The sequence below is a fragment of the Lissotriton vulgaris genome, chromosome 10 (genome assembly GCF_964263255.1).
Source record: "Lissotriton vulgaris chromosome 10, aLisVul1.2, whole genome shotgun sequence".
In the NCBI taxonomy this organism is placed as follows: domain Eukaryota; kingdom Metazoa; phylum Chordata; class Amphibia; order Caudata; family Salamandridae; genus Lissotriton; species Lissotriton vulgaris.
Window position 1 is genome coordinate 197,633,511 of NC_141698.1, and position 22,846 is coordinate 197,656,356.

The 22,846-nt window shown below is 47.9% G+C and overlaps 1 protein-coding gene across 1 annotated transcript in view; it reads left to right on the forward strand.

Annotated features, from left to right (window-relative positions):
* The window catches only part of LOC147684974 (uncharacterized), a 36,366-nt gene extending 14,255 nt beyond the window's left edge, over window positions 1–22,111 (forward strand). Inside the window, exons 2-4 of the mRNA XM_086939744.1 lie at window positions 5,778–6,571; window positions 19,035–21,152; window positions 21,452–22,111. Of these exons, the coding sequence (XP_086795870.1) occupies window positions 5,778–6,571; window positions 19,035–20,632 (2,392 nt within the window). The 3' untranslated portion in view covers window positions 20,633–21,152; window positions 21,452–22,111. The remainder of the gene's footprint in view (window positions 1–5,777; window positions 6,572–19,034; window positions 21,153–21,451) is intronic.
* Window positions 22,112–22,846: the final 735 nt, after the last annotated feature.

The window sequence follows — 22,846 nt, forward strand, 5'->3', positions numbered from 1 at the left end:
CGCGCTGTTTGCAGCTCAAACGGAATAGCGCTCCGAACGGCTGTATGCAGCGCTATAAAAGACAAGTTATTGTTCAGACTCATAGTGAACCATTCCATTCGCCGTGATGAGATCTGCGCGTCGATATATCTCGCATTGCCAGGGAAGTGTCCAGGCACTAAGCATAGTGGATAAAGGAAAACATCTGTATACTGCCCTGAGAGGAAACGATCCCTATGTTCTATTCATTGGAGCGACTGCGGGTTAATAGGTGTGACGTCATAAATACGGCACTCAGTTCATTTAGACATGTTGGCGCTAAAGCTTTGTGCACTAGCGCCTTGGGAATACTGCAATCTAGCGCTCAACGCGGCCGGAGAGCTTTGTTTCATCCCCTCGAGCACAGACCCTATGCACAAACACAGGGGCAACCCTGACACCCAAAAGCTCACTTAAGTACATTTGTAGTAAAACGATACATTTTTAAGGTAGTAAACATTTTACTAACTTACATGCACACATCTAATACATTTTGGGGCATATTTACTAACATTACACGCAACGCAGAGCCGCAAGCTAAGTTGCTGCGCTGCGGGAAACAGAGAAATGTTGGCACATCTACTCACACTACTACAACCACACACACACTACCACAACCACAACCACACACACACTACCACAACCACACACACACTACCACCACACACACCCACACACACACTACCACCACACACACACACACAACCACAAACACTCCCACACACAACCACACACAACCACACACAAACACAACACACACAACCACAACCACACACAACCACACACACAACCACCAGCACACACAAAACCACACACACAACCACACACAACCCCACACACACAACACACACACAACCACACACACAACACACACACACAACCACACACACAACCACACACAATCACACACACACAAACAACCACACACAACCACACACACACACACACACACAACCACACACACAACCACACACAACCACACACAATCACACACACACAACCGCACACAAACAACCACACACACAACCACACACACAACCACACACACACAACCACACACAACCACACACAAACACAACACACACAACCACAACCACACACAACCACACACACACAACCACACACACAACCACAAGCACACACACAACCACCAGCACACATAAAACCACACACACAACCACACACAACCACAAGCACACACACAACCGCAAACACACACACAACCACACACACAACACACACACACAATCACACACACAACCACACACAATCACACACACACAACCACACACAAACAACCACACACAACCACACACAACCACACACACACACACACACACACACAACCACACACACAACCACACACAACCACACACAATCACACACACACAACCACACACAAACAACCACACACAAACAACCACACACACAACCACACACACACACACACAACCACACATACAGCCACACACACAGCCACACAAACAGCCACACAGCAATTGCACACTTACAACAGGCACAGACACCATCAGTCGTCAGTGCACGCTTTCACCAGGCACAAACACCACCAGCCGCCAGTGCACGCTTTCACCGGGCACAAACACCACCAGCCATCAGTGCACGCTTGCACTGGCACACACCACTAGACGTCAGTGCACACTTTCACCAGGCCCACACACACCACCAGCCATCAGTGCACGCTTTCACCAGGCCCACACACACCACCAGCCGTCAGTGCACGCTTTCACCAGGCACGGACACACCACCAGCCGTCAGTGCGCGCTTTTTCCAGGCACACAACACCAGCCGTCAGTGCACGCTTTCACCAGGCACACACACCACCAGCCATCAGTGCACGCTTCCACCTGGCACACACACCATCAGCCGGCAGTGCACACTTCCACCAGGAATACACACCATCAGTGCACCATTTCTACAGGCACAAACACCACCAGCCATCAGTGCACACATCAATTGTTAACGCATCCACAATTAACTATTGTAGCAATCGCAGTATGGCACACTTTACTTTTAATACAATGCATGTAGGTGGTCTGCACACCATTTTCTCCCATTATATTCAGTTTTTACTTCGACCGAAAACTTTTGACCAATTGCGTGCAACCCAGAATTGTGCAAGCCCGAATACACTCAAAGTCAGTAATGTATGTGGGGAGCGCGTGGCTACACGCTCCACTTCCAGGTGCACTGCGCTTAGGGATTCCAGATCCCGCTTCTTTTTAAACCATTCAAACTCTTCTCAATTATTACTGCGTTTTTCACACTTATTTTTCATTCTTTTGTCGTTTCCCACATCAAATCCAATCCACAAGTATATCGTCCTGTATTTCAGAAACTTCTCATATTTCCTTGTGTCCATCCGGACTTCTTTGAAAATAAGATCTTCATACACATAACAGTTCAGAGCAGCACTCTTTTATTTCATTTCTTTCAGACCCAATGCATTTCGGGCTACTTTCTAGCCCTTCGTCAGGGGTAGCTGTAAATGGATAGTTTTAAACAATACGTTATTCATACATGAAATCAATATCTTGTTTCAAGTCATTTTAAAAGGACACTTTAAATACTAGCAGCAACATTCAAAATTAATCAATGCTATTAACACCTTGGCTGCTAGGCGTTTTCCCCCTCCTGCGCTGAAAATTGCCATTTTGCTGTTGTCATGACGAGCTCAGCTCGTCATCAGCACAGCTCAACTGTGCATCATGACGAGCTGAGCTCGTCATGAGCATCAAAAGGGTTAAATAAACAACCAAAAAGCGTCACTACTCTACGCTATACTTTTCATACTAAAACCATGGATCTTAACTTGACCCCTTATCTAATCGTGCAAGAAAGTATGAAAAGTATAGCGTAGAGTAGTGACGCTTTTTGGTTAGGGCTAGAAAGTAGCCCGAAATGCATTGGGTCTGAAAGAAATGAAATAAAAGAGTGCTGCTCTGAACTATTATGTGTATGAAGATCTTATTTTCAAAGAAGTCCGGATGGACACAAGGAAATATGAGAAGTTTCTGAAATACAGGACAATATACTTGTGGATTGGATTTGATGTGGGAAACGACAAAAGAATGAAAAATAAGTGTGAAAAACGCAGTAATAATTGAGAAGGGTTTGAATGGTTTAAAACGAAGCGGGATCTGGAATCCCTAAGCGCAGTGCACCTGGAAGTGGAGCGTGTAGCCACGCGCTCCCCACATACATTACTGACTTTGAGTGTATTCGGGCTTGCACAATTCTGGGTTGCACGCAATTGGTCAAAAGTTTTCGGTCGAAGTAAAAACTGAATATAATGGGAGAAAATGGTGTGCAGACCACCTACATGCATCGTATTAAAAATTAGCCCTATCGCTGGTTATTGCACCCGCAGTAAAGCAAATTCGTAAGATGTTTGATGATGAACCACAATTCCACAAGAAGCTGAACAACAAGTTGGGAGCCGCAATCTTTATTGATGATTATTATAGACGCATATGGAAGTATAACAAATACATTTTCAAATATGAAAAAACGGACACTGTTTACAAGCATGAGTTGTATTATCATATCATTTTGTGTTAGAATCGTAATTTGGCATGCATAGTAGGATGCACTGTGGGAAATGTAGTTTAGACTTTTAATTGGGCAATCAGTTTAAGTGGGGAGGAGTTGGGCGTAGTAGGATGCGCTTATTTAAACGTTAGACTTACACACGTGGAAATAGAAACGACTCGCAGCGTGCACAGCGGGCTGAGAGAGATGACGAAAAATAATCAGGTATGAGAACAGAGAAACATCATAATGATTATTTAAGAGTGTTGCACTCGATGCTAAAGTAGGTGAAATGTATACGATTAGAAAGAGAACTCTCCGAGTGTAACCGCAATTGCTATAATGATATAAGCAATGGAGTGTCGAATAAGCTTTTTTCAAATGCCCAGAAAAAGGACCTCCCAAGAGGTGCACGATTAGATAAGGGGTCAAGTTAAGATCCATGGTTTTAGTATGAAAAGTATAGCGTAGAATAGTGACGCTTTTTGGTTGTTTATTTAATAGCATTGATTAATTTTGAATGTTGCTGCTAGTATTTAAAGTGTCCTTTTAAAATGACTTGAAACAAGATATTGATTTCATGTATGAATAACGTATTGTTTAAAACTATCCATTTACAGCTACCCCTGACGAAGGGCTAGAAAGTAGCCCGAAATGCATTGGGTCTGAAAGAAATGAAATAAAAGAGTGCTGCTCTGAACTATTATGTGTATGAAGATCTTATTTTCAAAGAAGTCCGGATGGACACAAGGAAATATGAGAAGTTTCTGAAATACAGGACGATATACTTGTGGATTGGATTTGATTGATGTGGGAAACGACAAAAGAATGAAAAATAAGTGTGAAAAACGCAGTTTGAATGGTTTAAAACGAAGCGGGATCTGGAATCCCTAAGCGCAGTGCACCTGGAAGTGGGGCGTGTAGCCACGCGCTCCCCACATACATTACACACTTTACCTTTAAACATATTCATCTAAAGCACAGCATGCCACCATTGCTACAAAAATAATTACACATTTTTTTGGCCTACAATTTATAGACTTTTGTTTCAATTGGTGTTGCAATATTTAGCAATGCCAATAGCTCAAACTTAATTAATGCGAGCCCTATTGCATTGCAAATGCTTGTTATTGATGCTTGAAAATTGCTGGGAGCCAATGAGCCCTGACGGTGATTCCATTTGCACATTTCGCCCCAGGAGTGTTACGATACGTAGCACCAAGTGGTCACTGGCACTGCTTGGGGTCACTGGCACTGCTAGGGGGCACTTTTGGACACCGTACCTGACATCAGAGGAGGCTCCGGATTGTTGTCGCCTTCCCCTGCAGCCGAGTCCCCACGGCCGCCGAGAGGGGAGGAGCGCTGCACCAGCTGCACCAGGACTACACTTCCCAGCACTACCGGGACCGGGACGCCGCCTCCTGACCTGTGCAGCTTACGCCCGGAGGTGCATAAACACCAGGAGCACCTCCGGTGGAGCGGGGGTCACTGGCACTGCTTGGGGTCACTGGCACTGCTATGGGGCACTTTTGGACACCGTACCTGACATCAGAGGAGGCTCCGGATTGTTGTCGCCTTCCCCTGCAGCCGAGTCCGACGGCCGCCGAGAGGGGAGGAGCGCTGCACCAGCTGCACCAGGACTACACTTCCCAGCACTACCGGGACCGGGACGCCGCCTCCTGACCCGTGCAGCTTACGCCCGGAGGTGCATAAACACCAGGAGCACCTCCGGTGGAGCGGGGGTCACTGGCACTGCTTGGGGTCACTGGCACTGCTAGGGGGCACTTTTGGACACCGTACCTGACATCAGAGGAGGCTCCGGATTGTTGTCGCCTTCCCCTGCAGCCGAGTCCCCACGGCCGCCGAGAGGGGAGGAGCGCTGCACCAGCTGCACCAGGACTACACTTCCCAGCACTACCGGGACCGGGACGCCGCCTCCTGACCCGTGCAGCTTACGCCCGGAGGTGCATAAACACCAGGAGCACCTCCCGCATCGCGGTACGCGCGCGGGCGACACCGGGCGGAGCCCGGGCAGAGGGCGGGCCGTCTGTGGCCGTCCGGGGACGCCAAGGGACGGGACGGGCAACCCCCCTTGGCCCCAACGCTTGCATCTGAGATTAGATCCAGGTACTGTACTACCTGTTTGCGCAGGGAAGCTGGACAGGGTATTGAATCCCTTTGAAATACAGTGCTCTTACCCTTGTCCTCAGGGGAATTATGTCTACTCATCCCAACACTCGCTCGGCTGGGAATAAATCAAATAAAAAACCCACCCCTAAACCAACCCGGGGGGAAACAACAAAGGAGGGCGCCCTTGTAAGTGGGAAGAAACCAACTGCAATTGACTTAATGCTAAAGAAAGTGACTGGCGAAATTGAACGTATGGAAAGGAGTTTATCCTCCTCGCCTAACCTTAACGCCATCACTCAAACACCCTCTAGAGATGTCTCAATAGTAGATAGCCCAAATACTCAGGGCAGTGTATCCCAAACAACCAACGATATAGAGGACGTCCCCTGTGCACAAACCGCAGGCTTAGAAACCTCTGAGCGGATTGATATGACCCTTAAGAAAAAAAGGAAGCGTTTGGGGAGAAATAAGGGACATCAGAGACAGAGGAAAGAACCATCAAGAGACAATTCTCTATCATGGACCCAAGAGCACACAATAGCAGCAAATGACTCTCAAGTAGAATCCGCACCACCAGGGTGGATTGACACTGTAGTTTTGGATTTGAAAAAACAGCTAGAATCTTTCATCACAACACAATTAAAGCCTATCATAAGTAAGGTGGATAAAATAATGTGTGAGCTCGCCAAACTATCTAAAGCTCTAGAGCAGACACTTACTAAAACTCCACTTGCTCCACCCCAATCAATTGAGGTAACCACAAATGATAAGGCAGACTCAAAGAGAGCACAAAATAACAATTGTGTTAGTCATTCCCACCAAGAAATAGTCCAGGTTCACGAGGCCCCCAAAATTGCCCAAAACCCCAAAGGGGGTACTAACGATAACTCCAGAGGGAGACACAATCAAGGTGTAAGTAATACCCAAAGAGAGAAACCGATCCCACAACCTTTAATGCAATGGAGACAGGACGATCGCACCCAGAGGGAAGGAAATTATAATAACTGTTACACAGACCCTGACCCCTTTTATAACAACAACGCTCCACACATAGATCTCCCCCCCCGAGGAGTGTCCCTTTGTAGTTATTTTTGCAGGGGTCCCGGAAATTAGGCCAAATGAGAGAGAAACCCAATATCAATTGCTCTCCAAAATTTCCAAGTGGCTGAACATCCATAGACCCTTAAGCATGGGGGAGAGAGGAGAGATAGCAAGTGTAAGAAGGGCAAGCTGGATTGGGGGAAGAAATAAAGACATCAGAGGTGACTGCATAGTTGCACACTTCACGGACACTAGTCTGGTTGAGTACATTCTGAAGAACTCTAATAGGAACCAAACAAGTACCATTTGTGCACTCCCACTCGGGTATTTTTACCCTAGATCTAGGAATAACAATTATGGGGGTGACGAGGGAGGGTGGACGCGGGTTAGAGCACAGCGCCCACATAGACCGAGACTAGCAAGCCGCCCTGAACAGCCCTATCCCCCCAGAGATCGTGCGCAATGGACAAATAGATTTGCCCCATTCCAATCACTAGAAGATATTGATTGACTTACACCCATAGTAATCACCAGTGTAGTAAGCCTGGCTACCAGTGGCTGCTCTGGCCTAGATTCACGGGGTACACGTGGGATTGAGGAAAGTACCCAATCTGGGAGATTGGACTTACCTCGGAGGCAGGGGGGAACCAAATCACCCAATATCGATCTACCTATAGCTGGGGAGGACAGATTAACTTTGACACCCACAACAAAAGGCAAGGACAAGATGGAGGGTCTGACCATCCTTTCTTGGAATATTGCAGGGTTGGAAGCCAAATTTAAAAGTAAGGAATGGTTAGAATTTATAAAATGCTTCCATGTCATAGCACTCCAAGAAACTTGGGCAAAGGACTCAGGCCCATGTCAATTGGAGGGCTACAAGTGTTTTTTTAGACCCGCCCAAGGAACAAACTCGGGTAGGGCAAAAGGAGGCCTAGTAGTCTATGTGGACTTAGATCTGAAAGGTACCTGGACTTACCCTGATTGTTCGTCAGACAACATACAAACAGTTAGACTTCTCCACAAGGGGGAGAGTCTACTGTTTGTAAACTTTTATAACTCCGGCCCAGTGGAAGGGAAATTCCCAATATTAGTGGAGCTGGAAGGGAGACTAAATGAGGAACTAGAGCAAAGGACGAAGGGGCCAGAACCAACTGTTCTGTTAATGGGTGATTTTAATTGTCATTTATGCCCCAAATTACTCCCCCCAACCCCTGATTGGTCAGCTTGCCCATTAGAAAAGGGCCCCCACTTTTCTCATTGCAAAGAGGGAACAACTTTGATGAAGTTATTAGAAGACTTTGCCCTCAGTCATGTCATGGACTTAGCTGCTCTCAAGGTAGGCGAATCCCTAACACCGACATTCAAGGGCAGAGGTGGGGGGTCTATAATAGATTACATAATGATCTCAGCTAGCGCAAGAGATCAGATCTTAAATACCAGGACAGAGTGGAGTCCCTTCAGTGATCATAATCCCATTATAATAGAATTCAAAGGGAATGATTTAACTAAAAAAGACCCAGGGTTGATTCACCAATCTGAAATTCAACCAATAGCCCAAGGAAGACGCTTAAGGTGGTCAGTGATCAACCCCCAGGAATTTTATGTCAAATTAGTGGATGAAGGGAAAGCCCACATAGAGACCTGTTTAGAACACACTACCGAGGACAAAGGAGTAGTAGAGGCGTTTGAGAACTTGACTAAAATAATCGAGAGACTCCTAACAACCAAGAAGCCCGCGATGCAGTCATCTACGCCAAGATGGTTTGACTCTACCTGTTCCAAAGCGCTAAGAGATCTAAAACTCAGCCTGAAAAAAACCCCAAGGGACAAGGTAGAAATTGCTCGCTGCAGAAAAAACTATAAAAACCAATTACAGATCAGGAAAGGGACCCTTCAAAAAGAAGTATGGGCAGACCTAAGGGAGGCTGGTGAGAACAAAGATTATGCCCAGTTCTGGAAAATTATAAATAGACCTTGCTTCCACGACTCAAACTCTCCAGTCATCAGCTCTAACATCTTACCAGAACACTGGATTGCTCATTTCAAATCCCTGTATAATCAACAGGAGACGGACACTGGTGATGGAATATGGAGGGGACCAAGGGCAGATAAATTTGAACTATCTTTGGATGAAGTTCGCAAAGCAATCTTAGGTCTAACACGAAACAAAGCCCCGGGCCCGGACGGGACCCCCCCGGATCTTTTTCTTAGCAACACTGAGCTATGGGTCCCAATGGTAACAAGAGTGTTGAATGCAGCAATTAAAACGGGTCTGCCGTGATCATGGTCCACTGCGGTGATTGTCCCTATTTATAAAAAAGGCTGTAGGGACAGCCCGCAGTGTTATCGACCAATCTCGCTCATTGACGTGTCCGCCAAGATACTAGGAAGGGCACTCCTCAATCGATTAATAGATTGGACTGACATCAATAACACCCTGGTGGACACCCAGTATGGGTTCAGAACAGGCAGGTCAACCACCGACCAATGCCTTAACCTATACCTGATTACTGCTAAGTATACCAAGACGTCTGAAGGCACCATGTACATGGGGTTTATGGACTTAGCAGCAGCTTTTGACAATGTCAACAGAGCTAAACTCTGGATACTTATGTCTAACCTAGGCATTGACCCGGATCTCATTAACATCTTAAGGGAGCTACATTGGAACACCACTGCCAAGGTCCGCTACAGTGCGGGGGGGTGAGTACTGATCCCTTCCCATGCTCGGGCGGGGTGAGGCAGGGGTGTATCCTGGCGCCATTCTTGTTCTCCCTCTACATAAATGGCCTGGAGAACGACCTCGTTGCACTGGGAACTGACTGCCCTAAGGTGGACACGCGTCATCTGCCAGTACTTCTGTACGCCGATGACGCGGTGCTCCTAGCCCGAACAGCTGTTGGTCTGCAACTTTTAATCAAGGGTTTCGCGGATTTCATGAGGAATTTGGATCTCTCCGTCAACTTGAAAAAATCATTCATTATGATAGCGGGGAAGAAACCACAAAAGAAATTTGTATTCAAACTGGGGGATCAGGTCCTGGACACTGTTAAAACATTTCCATATCTGGGCCTCTTATTTGACGATAAGTTAAACTTTGTCCCTCTGATTGAGGAGAGGGCAAGGAGACTAGTCTCAGCTAATGGGGCTATACTGAGCTTTGCACGTCGAATGGGTCGTTGGTCACCAGAACAGGTGATGACTTTGTATAGATCAGTTAGTATTTCAAAGACCATCTATGGAGCAGAAGTGTGGGGCTGCAGAGATGCACAACTAATTCAAAGTGAGGAAGACAAATTTTTAAAAAAACTGTTAAAACTTCCGCCGAGCATCACTGCAGCAATTACTCATGAAGAGCTGGAAACCACATATATTGCTGACATTATTAGACTGAGACCTATACTGGCCTGGCTCAAAATTTGGACAAATCCAAATGCAGGATTATCCAGACAGATCATCCAGGATTGTTTGTTGAAAGAGAAATGCCTTCAAATCCCATGGCTGAAATATGTTAAAGACACTCTGGGGGATATTGATGAACAAATGCTATTCCTGGACCCCTCCAGGGTGGACATATATTCCAGACACTACGTTCAAAGCTTATTGTTGGACAAATTTAATGGCAGGAGGAGGGAGTTGGATTTAGCTAAATCCTCGGCAGTTGCCCACTTCCTTGTCTCTAATCAAGCTGGCATGGAACCGTACCTCTTTTTATTGTACAGTCAGCACGAGAGGTTTTTAATGACTCGTTTTAGGCTCAATTTGTTGCACCATATTTTAGCTTATCCATCAGGTTTCACTCAAACAATTGAGCAGAAGGGTGCCTGCGGCTGCGACAATAGGTCTCCGCAGGACACCCTTCATTTTGTATTATTGTGTCCTTTTTATAAAACACCGCGCCAAAGATTTTTAGTGGATGTCTTGAAGGACTCAAATATTATCCATGCTAAATCTGCCTTATTGTTTTTGCAAAGAGCCGCTGAAACGCGAACCCTATTTGCTGTTATAAGTTTCCTCAAAATTGCTTTTAAATTGAGAAACACAAGGGAATGAAGAATGATGGGTTAGGGAGGTACCGGAAATTTTATTATAATACGGGGTCTTGTATCACTGTTGCTTACAGGTTTTTATCTTTTACAAAAACCCAACTTTTTTATTGGATACACTTTTTCTCTGTCTTCTTTTTAACAATTGTCACGTTGCTCAGAATGTTCTTTTTTTGTGATTACATATTATGATTATTATTATGTATTTTTATGATGGTTTTTAACCTTCGAAACAAATAAATGAACTGAACTGAACTGAAATTGCTGGGAAAAGGAACGTGGCCTTTGGTGTTTTTAAAACGATAAACATGACGCCCCCACCCCAAGTCAGCACCAGGTGCGGTGGCACCGATCGCACCGCCTGGCGTCGACTGTTGGTCCTTTGGCCATTGTTCATCATTGTATTGGAAAAATTGATCCTCTAACCTTCATCCTTCTGTATTGACATGGACAGAGACATTTTCCTAAGAGGACCCTACGCTCCTAGATTATTCTCCATCTCTGCATCCCACGATTCTGCAAAGCAAACCTGTGGCAGAAACCTCTCTGTACAAGCACCCTTGTTTTGGAAAAATCTTCGTAAAGAGCGCCAAATGATCTACAGTGAATTAGGAGGACTCCTAAACTGGCTCTTTATCTAAGCTATGTTCTTCTTGCTTAACCTACTGAAACCAATTCTTTGGTGAACTTTCTTTCCCATTTCTGATCTGATATCTATAGATCATTAGAACTAGATGTAAGGAAACCACCAGCATCATTGACTTCAGTTTCTCTATGGATGTTGTCAGTGATTAATGAAGAACAAGGAGGGGTTTGGCCCAGTAGGGAAGAGGGTAGGTAGGGCCCGTTAATGCCAAAGGAGAAAAATGTACCTATGCCTCTATACACATAATTGCAACATTTAATGTAATTAAAGAGTAAACCACAATGTTAGTCAACTCAGACAATTGATTTATGTCAGTTATTTATCAAAAATCATAAATTATTCATACTTTGTGGCAAGAGAAAAATACATAGTCAACTTTACATTGAACACACAAAAAGAGATTTTTGCAAGGGAAAAAGCAAAACAAACAACATATGAACCATGATTGTGTGGATTATAGTGAACAAATCATCAATAAGTGCGTATACATTGTACACAGTGAATAAATTGTGTCAAAACAGTAAACAACAGTTTTCCAGAATTTATGATGGGATCCAAACAAGGGCTTTGGGGGTACGTCTTATTCAATGCTTGCCCCCCTACCTGTAACACTATTAATTATGAATACTATTTGTGTACAGGACAAAAGGTAGAACCCAACATGAATTGGGACATGCCAAGCAATTTGGGCAAAACAATGATGCTGAATGCCAACGCGTTTCGAATGCCAATGTGTGAATCATCGGATTCTCATCAGGGCGTGGAATGCATCCATTGAAACTTATACGACCAAAGTGCTATGGTCGATTGGGTCTTTTGTTATGTAAAAACAGTCATCATAAGCCGTGGAAGTCAACCTCTGTGTTAGGAGCAGCCGCTCCGAGGTCGAGGCTGGGAAGGCACAGTTTTCAATTTAATAATGTCCCTTTAATTAGGATTTGTGTCCAAAGGCAAAAAGGCTCTTCGCCGTATTCGTGGACTCGGACCCTCAAGGCATCGGGTCACCCGTTTGCTAGGACGGAATCGTCTCTTGTTAAAAATTAATTCCTGGGTTGTTGAGTAACCGCTTTGTGTATTTGGGTTCTGGAAGGACACAACCTTCCAGAACCCAAATACACAAAGCGGTTACTCAACAACCCAGGAATTAATTTTTAACAAGAGACGATTCCGTCCTAGCAAACGGGTGACCCGATGCCTTGAGGGTCCGAGTCCACGAATACGGCGAAGAGCCTTTTTGCCTTTGGACACAAATCCTAATTAAAGGGACATTATTAAATTGAAAACTGTGCCTTCCCAGCCTCGACCTCGGAGCGGCTGCTCCTAACACAGAGGTTGACTTCCACGGCTTATGATGACTGTTTTTACATAACAAAAGACCCAATCGACCATAGCACTTTGGTCGTATAAGTTTCAATGGATTCATTCCACGCCCTGATGAGAATCCGATGATTCACACATTGGCATTCGAAACGGGTTGGCATTCAGCATCATTGTTTTGCCCAAATTGCTTGGCATGTCCCAATTCATGTTGGGTTCTACCTTTTGTCCTGTACACAAATAGTATTCATAATTAATAGTGTTACAGGTAGTGGGGCAAGCATTGAATAAGACGTACCCCCAAAGCCCTTGTTTGGATCCCATCATAAATTCTGGAAAACTGTTGTTTACTGTTTTGACACAATTTATTCACTGTGTACAATGTATACGCACTTATTGATGATTTGTTCACTATAATCCACACAATCATGGTTCATATGTTGTTTGTTTTGCTTTTTCCCTTGCAAAAATCTCTTTTTGTGTGTTCAATGTAAAGTTGACTATGTATTTTTCTCTTGCCACAAAGTATGAATAATTTATGATTTTTGATAAATAACTGACATAAATCAATTGTCTGAGTTGACTAACATTGTGGTTTACTCTTTAATTACATTAAATGTTGCAATTATGTGTATAGAGGCATAGGTAAATTTTTCTCCTTTGTCAGTGATTAATGGCAGTGGTGTAGACAATCAGATCTCCAACTGGTGCTGGTCAGTTCTAAATAATTTTGTCTCCATTTCCAGTGATGGACATGGGTCTCTCAACCCTTTGTGGTGCTCCTAGGACTCACGCTATGACCATAACTATTACAGTACTAAGATACAGTAGTTCGTCCATGGGTAACTCAAAATTGACCAATAGGAAACCATTTCGCCGCCCACCCGTTTTGGTCAAAAATACCCTATCAGTCTTCAGTCCAGTGCTTAATTTGAGCTGGTGATTTCCGCTGCTCAGCACTGGTACTTAATCATCAACACTGGCTCTTTAGTTTCACACTCATTTTTGGTAGGCACAGAGATAAAGTGATTTCCCCCGAATCACAGGGTCTTGAGCTGATGCCGAGACTCGAATCTGGCTCCCTAGCTCCGAAGTAGGCAGCTCTGGCCATTAGGCCACACCCTCTCCCCACTTCCCGGTTAGTAGTTGGCTCTGTTTTAGGCTACATTACAGGAGAAATGTGCTGGTGCAAGCTGCCTCCTGACAAGAGCCCGGCACTTATGTTTTTTACAAATTAACTAGCGTTTCAGTCCTTTTACCTTCTCTTACACAAGTGTTTTTGAGTGTGGTGTTCCATACTGTTTTCTCTTTTCTAAGTTTGTGTAGATAAATAAATAGACTCAGAGTGGGCTTCAAAGAGAGATTAAAAAGACTGGTGACAAAAGGTATCGCAATATTGACATATGAAGCCATGGTAGCAAACATCTGAAGCTGAATGAGAGATGTGATAGCCTAAACTGGAAGTGACCAAGGTCGAACTGAGAACCAAAAGAAGCCCTGTCAATTTTGTCAGACCAGCCCACAGGGGGTGCGCAAGTGTGCAATGCTGCTTTGGTTACTGGGGGCTAATATAGCAGCACCACTACAAAACCGGAACTCAGTAACAACACCAGCCACCACCACTGAAAACATGCCCCCCACCCTTCCAGCCTCCCGGGAAAACACCTGATGCCCGTTGCGGCCAGTTCGGCTCTGGAAGGGACCTCAGGTTCTTGGGAGGAATGTACAATTATAGAAGGAATGTTTTCAGCTTGCTAAGGCAGGTTGATTATTCTTGAAAAGTCTCTAAGACGGTAATTTAAGTCGTGGGTCCTGCTGGAAATATTTACCGGTGACTGGCTGCTGAAATGAGCCTGACTCTCTGAAAGGCCCACCACCTCAGCCAGACTCATCCTCGACATCCCCCGTCGCAGCCACATCTCCGGACATCTGAGAGACCTGCACTGGCTCCCCGTCAACAAGAGAATCACCTTCCGTCTCCTCACCCACGCACACAAAGCCCTACACGACCAAGGCCCGAGCTACCTCAACAACCGCCTCAACTTCTACATTCTACGCTCCCAAACGCCACCTCCGATCGACCAACCACGCCCTCGCTGCCGTCCCCCGCATCCGAAGAGTGACAACAGGAGGAAGGTCCTTCTCCTACCTGGCCGCCAAGACCTGGAACTCCCTCCCTCCCGACCTGCGCCTGACCCAAGACCACCTCTCCTTCAGGAAGAAGCTCAAGACCTGGCTGTTCGAGCAGTAGCAGCACCACCCCCCCCCCAAGCGCCTTGAGACCTCCGGGTAAGTAGTGCGCTCTACAAATGTCTTTGATTGATTGATTGATTGATTGACCTCTAAGATTGCCACCGGCTGCGCTGAGGAGTTTCTTGGTAAACCGCTGCTGGCGGTACGCGGTCCTCAGATGAACCAGTGCACTGGGGTCTGACCTGGAGAGGGGTGCTATTTACTAAGCAATAACCTGCGATTTCAAAGCACCTGCCTCAGAGTTCCTTGTGGGTCCAGCTTTCAGGCATCACTAGAAATGTCACGATAACTCTTGTGATTCAATGTTTCTGCTAGAGAGAGAGATCCGAGTTGTGTCTAGTGGCAGTTTTGACTCGCAAGTAGCGCAGATGGTTAATATGCTGCAAGCAACAGATCTGTATTTATGTAGCTAGCTGAGTGAATTGGATTAGTAAAGCCAAACTTTACCAGCGCTTTAAAACAAATGAAATGTATGTGAGAGGGAGCTATGGAGGGATGAGGGGCACTTTTGCGGGGTGGTAGTAAGGGAATCTGAGAAACAGGTCGGGGGGAGGGGGGGGGGCAAAAAAGATTGTCGCACTGGGTGCCACCAGTGCTAAAGACTGCCCTGGCCCTCGATGTAGAGTTTGAGGCAATTGAGGTGCACTACGTTAGTGAATGGTGTGCCTCAAAATCACACAGTTAATTGAGTCTGGTGGGCGTTAACAGTCTGTCCAGTCTTCATAGGCCAGGTGGTTTGTCATAACAACACTCTTCAGGACACACTTCGTTTAACACACAACTACTGGTAATGGGTAACCAATCTGTGGAATGTGAAGCCAGTTTACATGTACTTGCACTTATACATTGTAATCTTAAACCTACATTTGCTACCGCCAACTGGTCCAAAAAACGACATCTGATCCAAATGACCAATGGAAAAGTACAAATTGTTTTAAGCAATAGTCAGTCAATGCAAAGTCCTATTGAAGAAAATGTTGGCATACATGTGCACTACGGTGGAACTATGTTATTTAATTTGGCACGTGCATTTTCATTTAGTTTCTGCAAATGGGGAAGGCTCCTCGTGGGCATTTTGACACAAAAGAGCTGGTGTTCTTCAGTTTCTGATTAACAGAAATGTATTACCAGTGTACTCAATTAAAGTGCAAAGCACAACCTGTAGAGTGCAATATGTCCGGGTCAAAATGCAAACCACACATGTGAGTCTCAGCCCTATTGCTCCCACGACCGACCAGTTGGCCCCATGCCACTTGCTCAACAGCTGTATCATGACATTTTAGATATTTATTTATTTTTGAATGGAGTTATCAAAACCTCTTCCTTAACGAGGACTGACCCTAATATATAGTTTCCCTAATATGCCGTGGCGTGTTTCCTAGTATGTTAGAAGCAGAATATCTAATGTTTCCTCAAAGTCCACCCTCTTTTATGTCACAGTGTTTTACAGAGCTTATTTTTCCAGACCACTTGGCGGATCAGCCGCTCAGAATATGGTGGCAGCTCTCCTACCTTTTTCGGCCAGTTTATCTTTGCTCCTTGATTATCCAGGTTGTGGACCCAAAGGACTACCTCCAAATAACGGGGCCAATTTACTAACTTGTCATGCAGTGCAGCGCAGAAAGTCAACTTTCTGCGTTGCACTGCATGACAGGGAAAGGGCAGCAATTCGCCATGTTTAAGTAAATAAGGCGCATTCCTGCCTTTTTCCCTGCTCTGGCACCCTTTTGGCACCCTAGCACCAATACAGGCACCCTTGCGCCAGGGCCGTACTGGGAACTGTAATACACTGCTGCTGCTTTTCTTCCAGCGGGCCGATATTGCAGCACTGCTGCAAAACCAGCTCCCTGTATCAAAGGCGGCTACCACCGCTCCTAAACCGGCCCCCACCCTTTCAGCCCACTGGGGAAACACCCAGTGCCCGCTAGGGCCAGTCCATCCCTTCCTTGCACCATGGTCAAGGGTGCCTCAGTTGCATGCAGGGTTGTGTTTGTGCAGGAAGGGACACAAAACAATCCTGAGAGGCATATTCATTTTTCTATATGTCCTGCAGAATGCAGCACACATAAAAAGAGGAAGTAACAAGGAACAAAAACAATCCTGCCTATAATGCAGGCACCTTGCTGGTACAAGGGTGCTTGAATTGGTGCTAGGCTGCGCTCAGTCTGCCGGTGCAGGGGCAGAGCAAGAATGAGTCATATCTTAATAGAAATGGCATATTCCTGCTCTCTCCATGTCATGCAACGCAGCACAGAAAGATGTCTTGCTGCTTTGCGTGACTTTTAGTAAATCTTCTCCCTAGTTTCCGGTACTTTAACTGTGAATTCTTTCCTCTCTCCCAACACAAAGCAGTGTTCTTTCTCCCTCAACCGAGTTATGTGAAGATCTTTCTGATTTCTTTTTTAAGAAAATTCAAGCCATTTACCAGCAACTTCCTGTGCTGGTCCCTCCTGGACATGGGTCTTTACTTTTTACTCTACTTACTAGGTTTGACCCTATTTCTTTAGAGGAGTCAGCGGTGGGGTAAATTGTAAATCTGGTTCCCCTCTGGACCCTTGGCCTCCCACTAATTTAAATTTTGCCTCTTCTGCGGTTAACCCCGTCCTTAATAAGCTGATGAATGACTCTGGAATTGGCACTGGTTCCTAATAGTTGGAAGCAAGCTTTATTCTTTCTTCTGTTAAAAAACACATCTGTTGACCAAAGGTCTTAAGTAACTTTAGACTGATTTCTCTTCTTCCCACAGTTGCTAAACTTTTAGCAAAAACTGTCAACAGACAGCTATCCTATTTCCTAGAGTCTAAACTCCTTTTGCATGACTCCCAAGCGGATGTTTGTGCAGGCTACAGTTCTGAGTCTGCCCTACTTGAGGAATCAGAATTCATAAAGGAAAATCTTGACCTGAGCTACCTTGTTATGGTTATGCTACTGGATTTGACTTCCGCGCTCGATACTGTTACCCATGCAATTTTGACAGATAGACTCGAGAGGACTGAAATCAGAGATCAGGCTCTGTTGTGGCTGAAATCTTTCAATAAGTATCGCTCTCAAGCAGTCTTCCTCCCACCTTTTGCTTCCTCATCGAAACCACTTGAGTGTTGCATGCCTCAGGGTTCGGCGCTCATCTCCACACTTTTTTAATATCTACCTTGAGCCATCGGGTGAAGCAGTGGAGGCTTTGGGGGTGCGGATAGTCTCCTATGCAGATGACACACAACTCTTTCTGGCTTTTAATGGAAATGTCCTACTACTTACCGGTAATCTTCATTACTCCGGGTCCCGTAGTCCTCAACTCCTTCATAATTACAAGTGGAGATGATCATCTCCCGACAGAAAAAAACAAGAGGAATGCTGGTATACTAATACTGCCCCTCCCCCCGGGAGTACATAAGCAGTACTTACCCAGCAGCCCTCCTGTACTAACAAGCCCAGACAGGAAGGCAGGCCGCCCGGGAGGGAGGGGCGTATGAAGGAGTCGAGGACTACGGGACCCGGAGTAATGAAGATTACCGGTAAGTAATAGGACATTACCCCTAGGTCCCTCCGTCCTCAACACCTTCATAATTACAAGTGGAGAATACCAAAGCAGAAAACCCGGCCTTCCAAACACACAAGCACACCCAGGAAACCACAACAAAAGCAGCCACCCAAGGTAGCACCGGGAAGGAGGAAAGGAAGACCGCAGGAAACACCTGGCCCGCAACCCAGAACAGGACAGCAGGGACAAGGACCGGAGACAAAGAAAAAGGCCAGGGCTCCAAGAAAAGGAGGCCGCCAACACGAGAAATCGGCAACTGGGACCCGGACCAGGACACCAAGATCAGCCAAAACAACCCAAAACAACCCACTGTAGAAGATCGCCAAGGTCAGAACCAGCAGGAAGGCACACAGGGCCAGGCAGACCCACCAGGAAGATGAGACAAACCGAAAGAAAGCCAAAGAAAGAAATGGCCAACAGAGCGCAGGCACAAGCCCCCAGCCCAAAAAGGAAGGAGAAGCACAGGCCAGAAACACGGCCAAACTCCCAAAAGGAAAGGACTCGAGCCCAAGAGACCCGAGGAGGAAACCCGGCCGAGGAGGCCCAGGAAGCAACAAGCACCCAGGAGCCGAACAGGATCGAGAACCCGACCCAAAAGACAGGGACGGGGAAGAACCCCAAAACCCAGCCCACCAAACAAGGAGAGGCCAACAAGACCGGAAACCAGAAACAAAGAAAACACAACCAGGTCGGGAACAGAGAAACCGACCACAAGCCCAGAAAACCCCAACCTCAAAGGGATGGAACACAAGGCAGGAGGGGAGCACACAGCAACTGGGAAACCCCAGCAACCGCCCAACGAGGCACAGAGGGCAGCACAAAGAAGGCGCCCAAAAGACACAGGACCACCCAGGAACCCCACACCCAGGCCAGGCCAGCAGCAAGGGCAGGAGCAGCGGGAAAAAGAATGCCCAGGGAGCACAGCACCCAGACCATCACCACAATGCTCCAACCCAGCAACGCCGGAGAGGAGCCAAGCAACCCGCTAAAAAGAGGTCAACAAACGCCAACAGAACCGGGAAGCCAGGACCAGAGCCAAGCCACCCGACCACGCAGGAGGAACAGCAGGCCCAAGCAAACCCCAGAAGGAGAGGAGAGGACCAAGCAGCAGGAAACCACAGACAACCCGCAGCCAGGAGGGAGGGACTCGCAGAGGCACGAGCACCACAGAACAGCACCCCAACCAGAGAGGGAGGGGCACCCAAACAGACCCACACCGGGAACAAAGTCCGGGAAAGCAAGGGAGGAAGGAGCGAGCCAGGACCACAGAACCAGGAAATAACCCGGAAACGGCCGGCAACAAACCCCCAGAGCAGGCCGAAAAGGGACAGCACAGCCCGAAACCCAGGAGGCACAGCCCGAGGCCACACACAACCAGCAAGAAGCCGGCAGAACCGGAGCCACAGAACCCCACACAGGCCCACAACACCGGGAAAACAAGCCGGGGAAGAGAAGCAACAGCAGGAGAAGGCCCAGAAGGAACCACCAGGAAGCGGCCCCAACGCAGAAGACCCCGCCAGGACCCAAAGGGAGACCAGCAAGGAAGCAGAGCCCAAAAAGGAGCCCAACAGGCCAGAGCGGCACGCCCCAGCCAAAACCTCAGCCAGGCACCCACCAAGGGAACCAGACGAGACCAGAACAACCCAGGGAGTAAACACCCCCGCGAGCAGAAGGACCAAGAAGCCAACAGCACCCAGCAGCCCCAGGAGGCCTTGCAGGCACCAACCCGGCCCGACCAGGCACACCCACCGAGCAGACAGCGGAGCACAGGGAGAGCACACCACACCGGAGAACAGGTGTCACGACAGGACACGGCAGCAGCCAGGAACAAACCAGGCAGGCACCAACGTCAGGAAACACCAGAAGCAAACCAAAGGTACGCACGGGGAGAGCCAGAGCAGAAGCAACCAGGCCAGGCACACAGAAGGCCCCGGGACAAACACCAGAAGGCCCAGGTCGGAGCAAAGGGAAGCCCAGAGCACCAGGAAGACCCAGACGGGCGCCCAAGCAGCCACCAACCAGGCCAGACCCAGCAAAACCGCAGGAAACAGAGGAGAACAGGCGCAGGCAGGGTGGAACAGAACAGAATAGCCGAACTCAAGGCAGCAAAAGCCACCCAGGCACAGGTAGAGGGGACAAAGCACCCCAGAGAGCCCCCGGCACGACACCAGCAAGCATCCAAGGACAGGAACCAGGTGCAGCCCAAAAGCAGACCAACCCCATAGAAGCCAGGAAGCGAAGGCGAAGAACCAGGGCACCACCGGAGCAAGGCCACCACAGCCAGCCCGTCGTGGAGACAAAGCCACCCACAGAGAAGGCAGACGCCGAAGAAGCGACCCAAACAGACGAGCAGCAGAGGGCAAGGCACAAGCAAGCAGGCAGGGAGAACCCAACAACACAGAGAAAACCCCAGGAGCAAGCAAAAAAGGCAGAGCTAGCAAAAAGGAACCAGCCCCCACAGAGGCGACAGGAACCCACGCCAACCCTGGAGGGGAAAGCCCCCAAGCTCAAAGCGGCCAAGAGCAGGGGCACCTCCAAAGTGAGAAGCCTCGTGACATGCCCGCCCCCAGAGAACAGACCAGAGCCGGGGCGGGCAGGCGGCAAGGCAGCGGTATACACCCGTTACAACGCATCTTTTACTCCGCAATACCATTACAACGCGACTTTTACAACGCATACCATTACAACGCATTGTGCTGGGGGGCGCTCTAGGATAGGGAATAAGTATAATTTACTATCCAACACCTTCCCTAGGGTCCACGGGGACTGGAGTTAGAATAGTAAATTATACTTACCACTATCCAGCACCTCAAAGCGCTATGCGTTGTAATGGTATGCGTTGTAATGGTCGCGTTGTAACGGTAGGTAGTTGTAATAGTATGCGTTGTAACATGGAACATCCCAAGGCAGCAGGCCAGGAACAGAAACGTGACCCCGCAGACAAAAAAGAGGAGCACAGGAACCACAGCGCCCAACCGACCAGCACCCATCAGACACCCATGCACCGCGGGGGGAGGGGGGGAGCACCAGAGAACACCAGTGCGTCCGAGCATCACAAACACACGGAAGCACCTGCCACTGAGTACACACAGGAAGCAAGCAGCGCGGGCACCGGTGGCAGCAGCAGGACAACCCAAAAAAGAAGAGGGGACGAAGCACAGCGCCGAACACATGCACCCCAAGTAGGAGGCCAAACCACGGCACCCCCAGGAGACAATGACGCCGGAACACAGCACATCCAGAAGCATAGCCAGCCACCACATCCAGGACCAGCCCACGAGACACATAGAAGAAGAAAAGGGGGCGAAACAGCCAGAGCGGGGGCCAACAGCCCAAGGCCGCCACCCGCACAGGGAAAAAAAATCACAGACCCAGAGAAGGGCGCATGTGAAGCCACAGCCAAGCTCGAGCAGCAATAGAGATCCCAGTACACCGATAGGCGAGGGACAGGGAAAGTAACACAGCACCCCAGCGCCCGAGACCACCAGCCATAAATCCTTCCAGCAGCACGCAAAAAAGAAAGGCATCCCAGGGACACCAACTCCTCGAAACCCAACTGGCCGAGCACGGAAAGGCCTGGGCCAAATGGACGAGTCACACAGGGACCCCAGAAGAAAGTACTGCACTGGCTCCAGCCACGTGTGTGTCCAGAAGAAACATCACCGAAGCCCCCACCAACACAGCCACCATGCCCAGGAAGGAGCTGGGGGCCTGCCCGGAGGACAGAGGGTCCACAGGAAACGAATCGCACGGGACACATCCACACGGAAAGTAGCGCAGATAGTAAAGGAAACGGTCACCACGAAGGGCATCTCGGAGCTGAATAACAGAAGTGCATTGTTACCCAACTCAATGGCATTCATATGATCAAACTGAGAAGGAGAAGAGGCTGAGGGGACTGGCAGGAACCCGAAAACATCCACAGTTCCTGAGCTTGAAGCCCGGTCCCCAAATCTGCAGCCCCACCAAGAACGGGACATTACATGCACAGAGCCGATGTAACCCAAATCCCAGGCGTGCCATAAACAGAGGGGTAAACCTGGGCCCCAGGACGGGTTAGAGGAGGTCCCCGGTAGGTCTGGTCTCCCCCTACATCAGAGGGGAGCTTACAAAAAGAGCCACAAGCTAACCAATACAGCTCCCCCATCGGTTCGGTCTCCCCCTATGGGGCTGAGAAACACAGCAACAACTGCTTCCTTGTTCCCGGAACTGAGGCAGCCCGGGAGTAGGGAGGGGCTGCAGAGGCACAGAGCCTGGCCGGTGACAGGAAATCGAACAAGTAGGAAGCACAGAGCGAGGCAACAC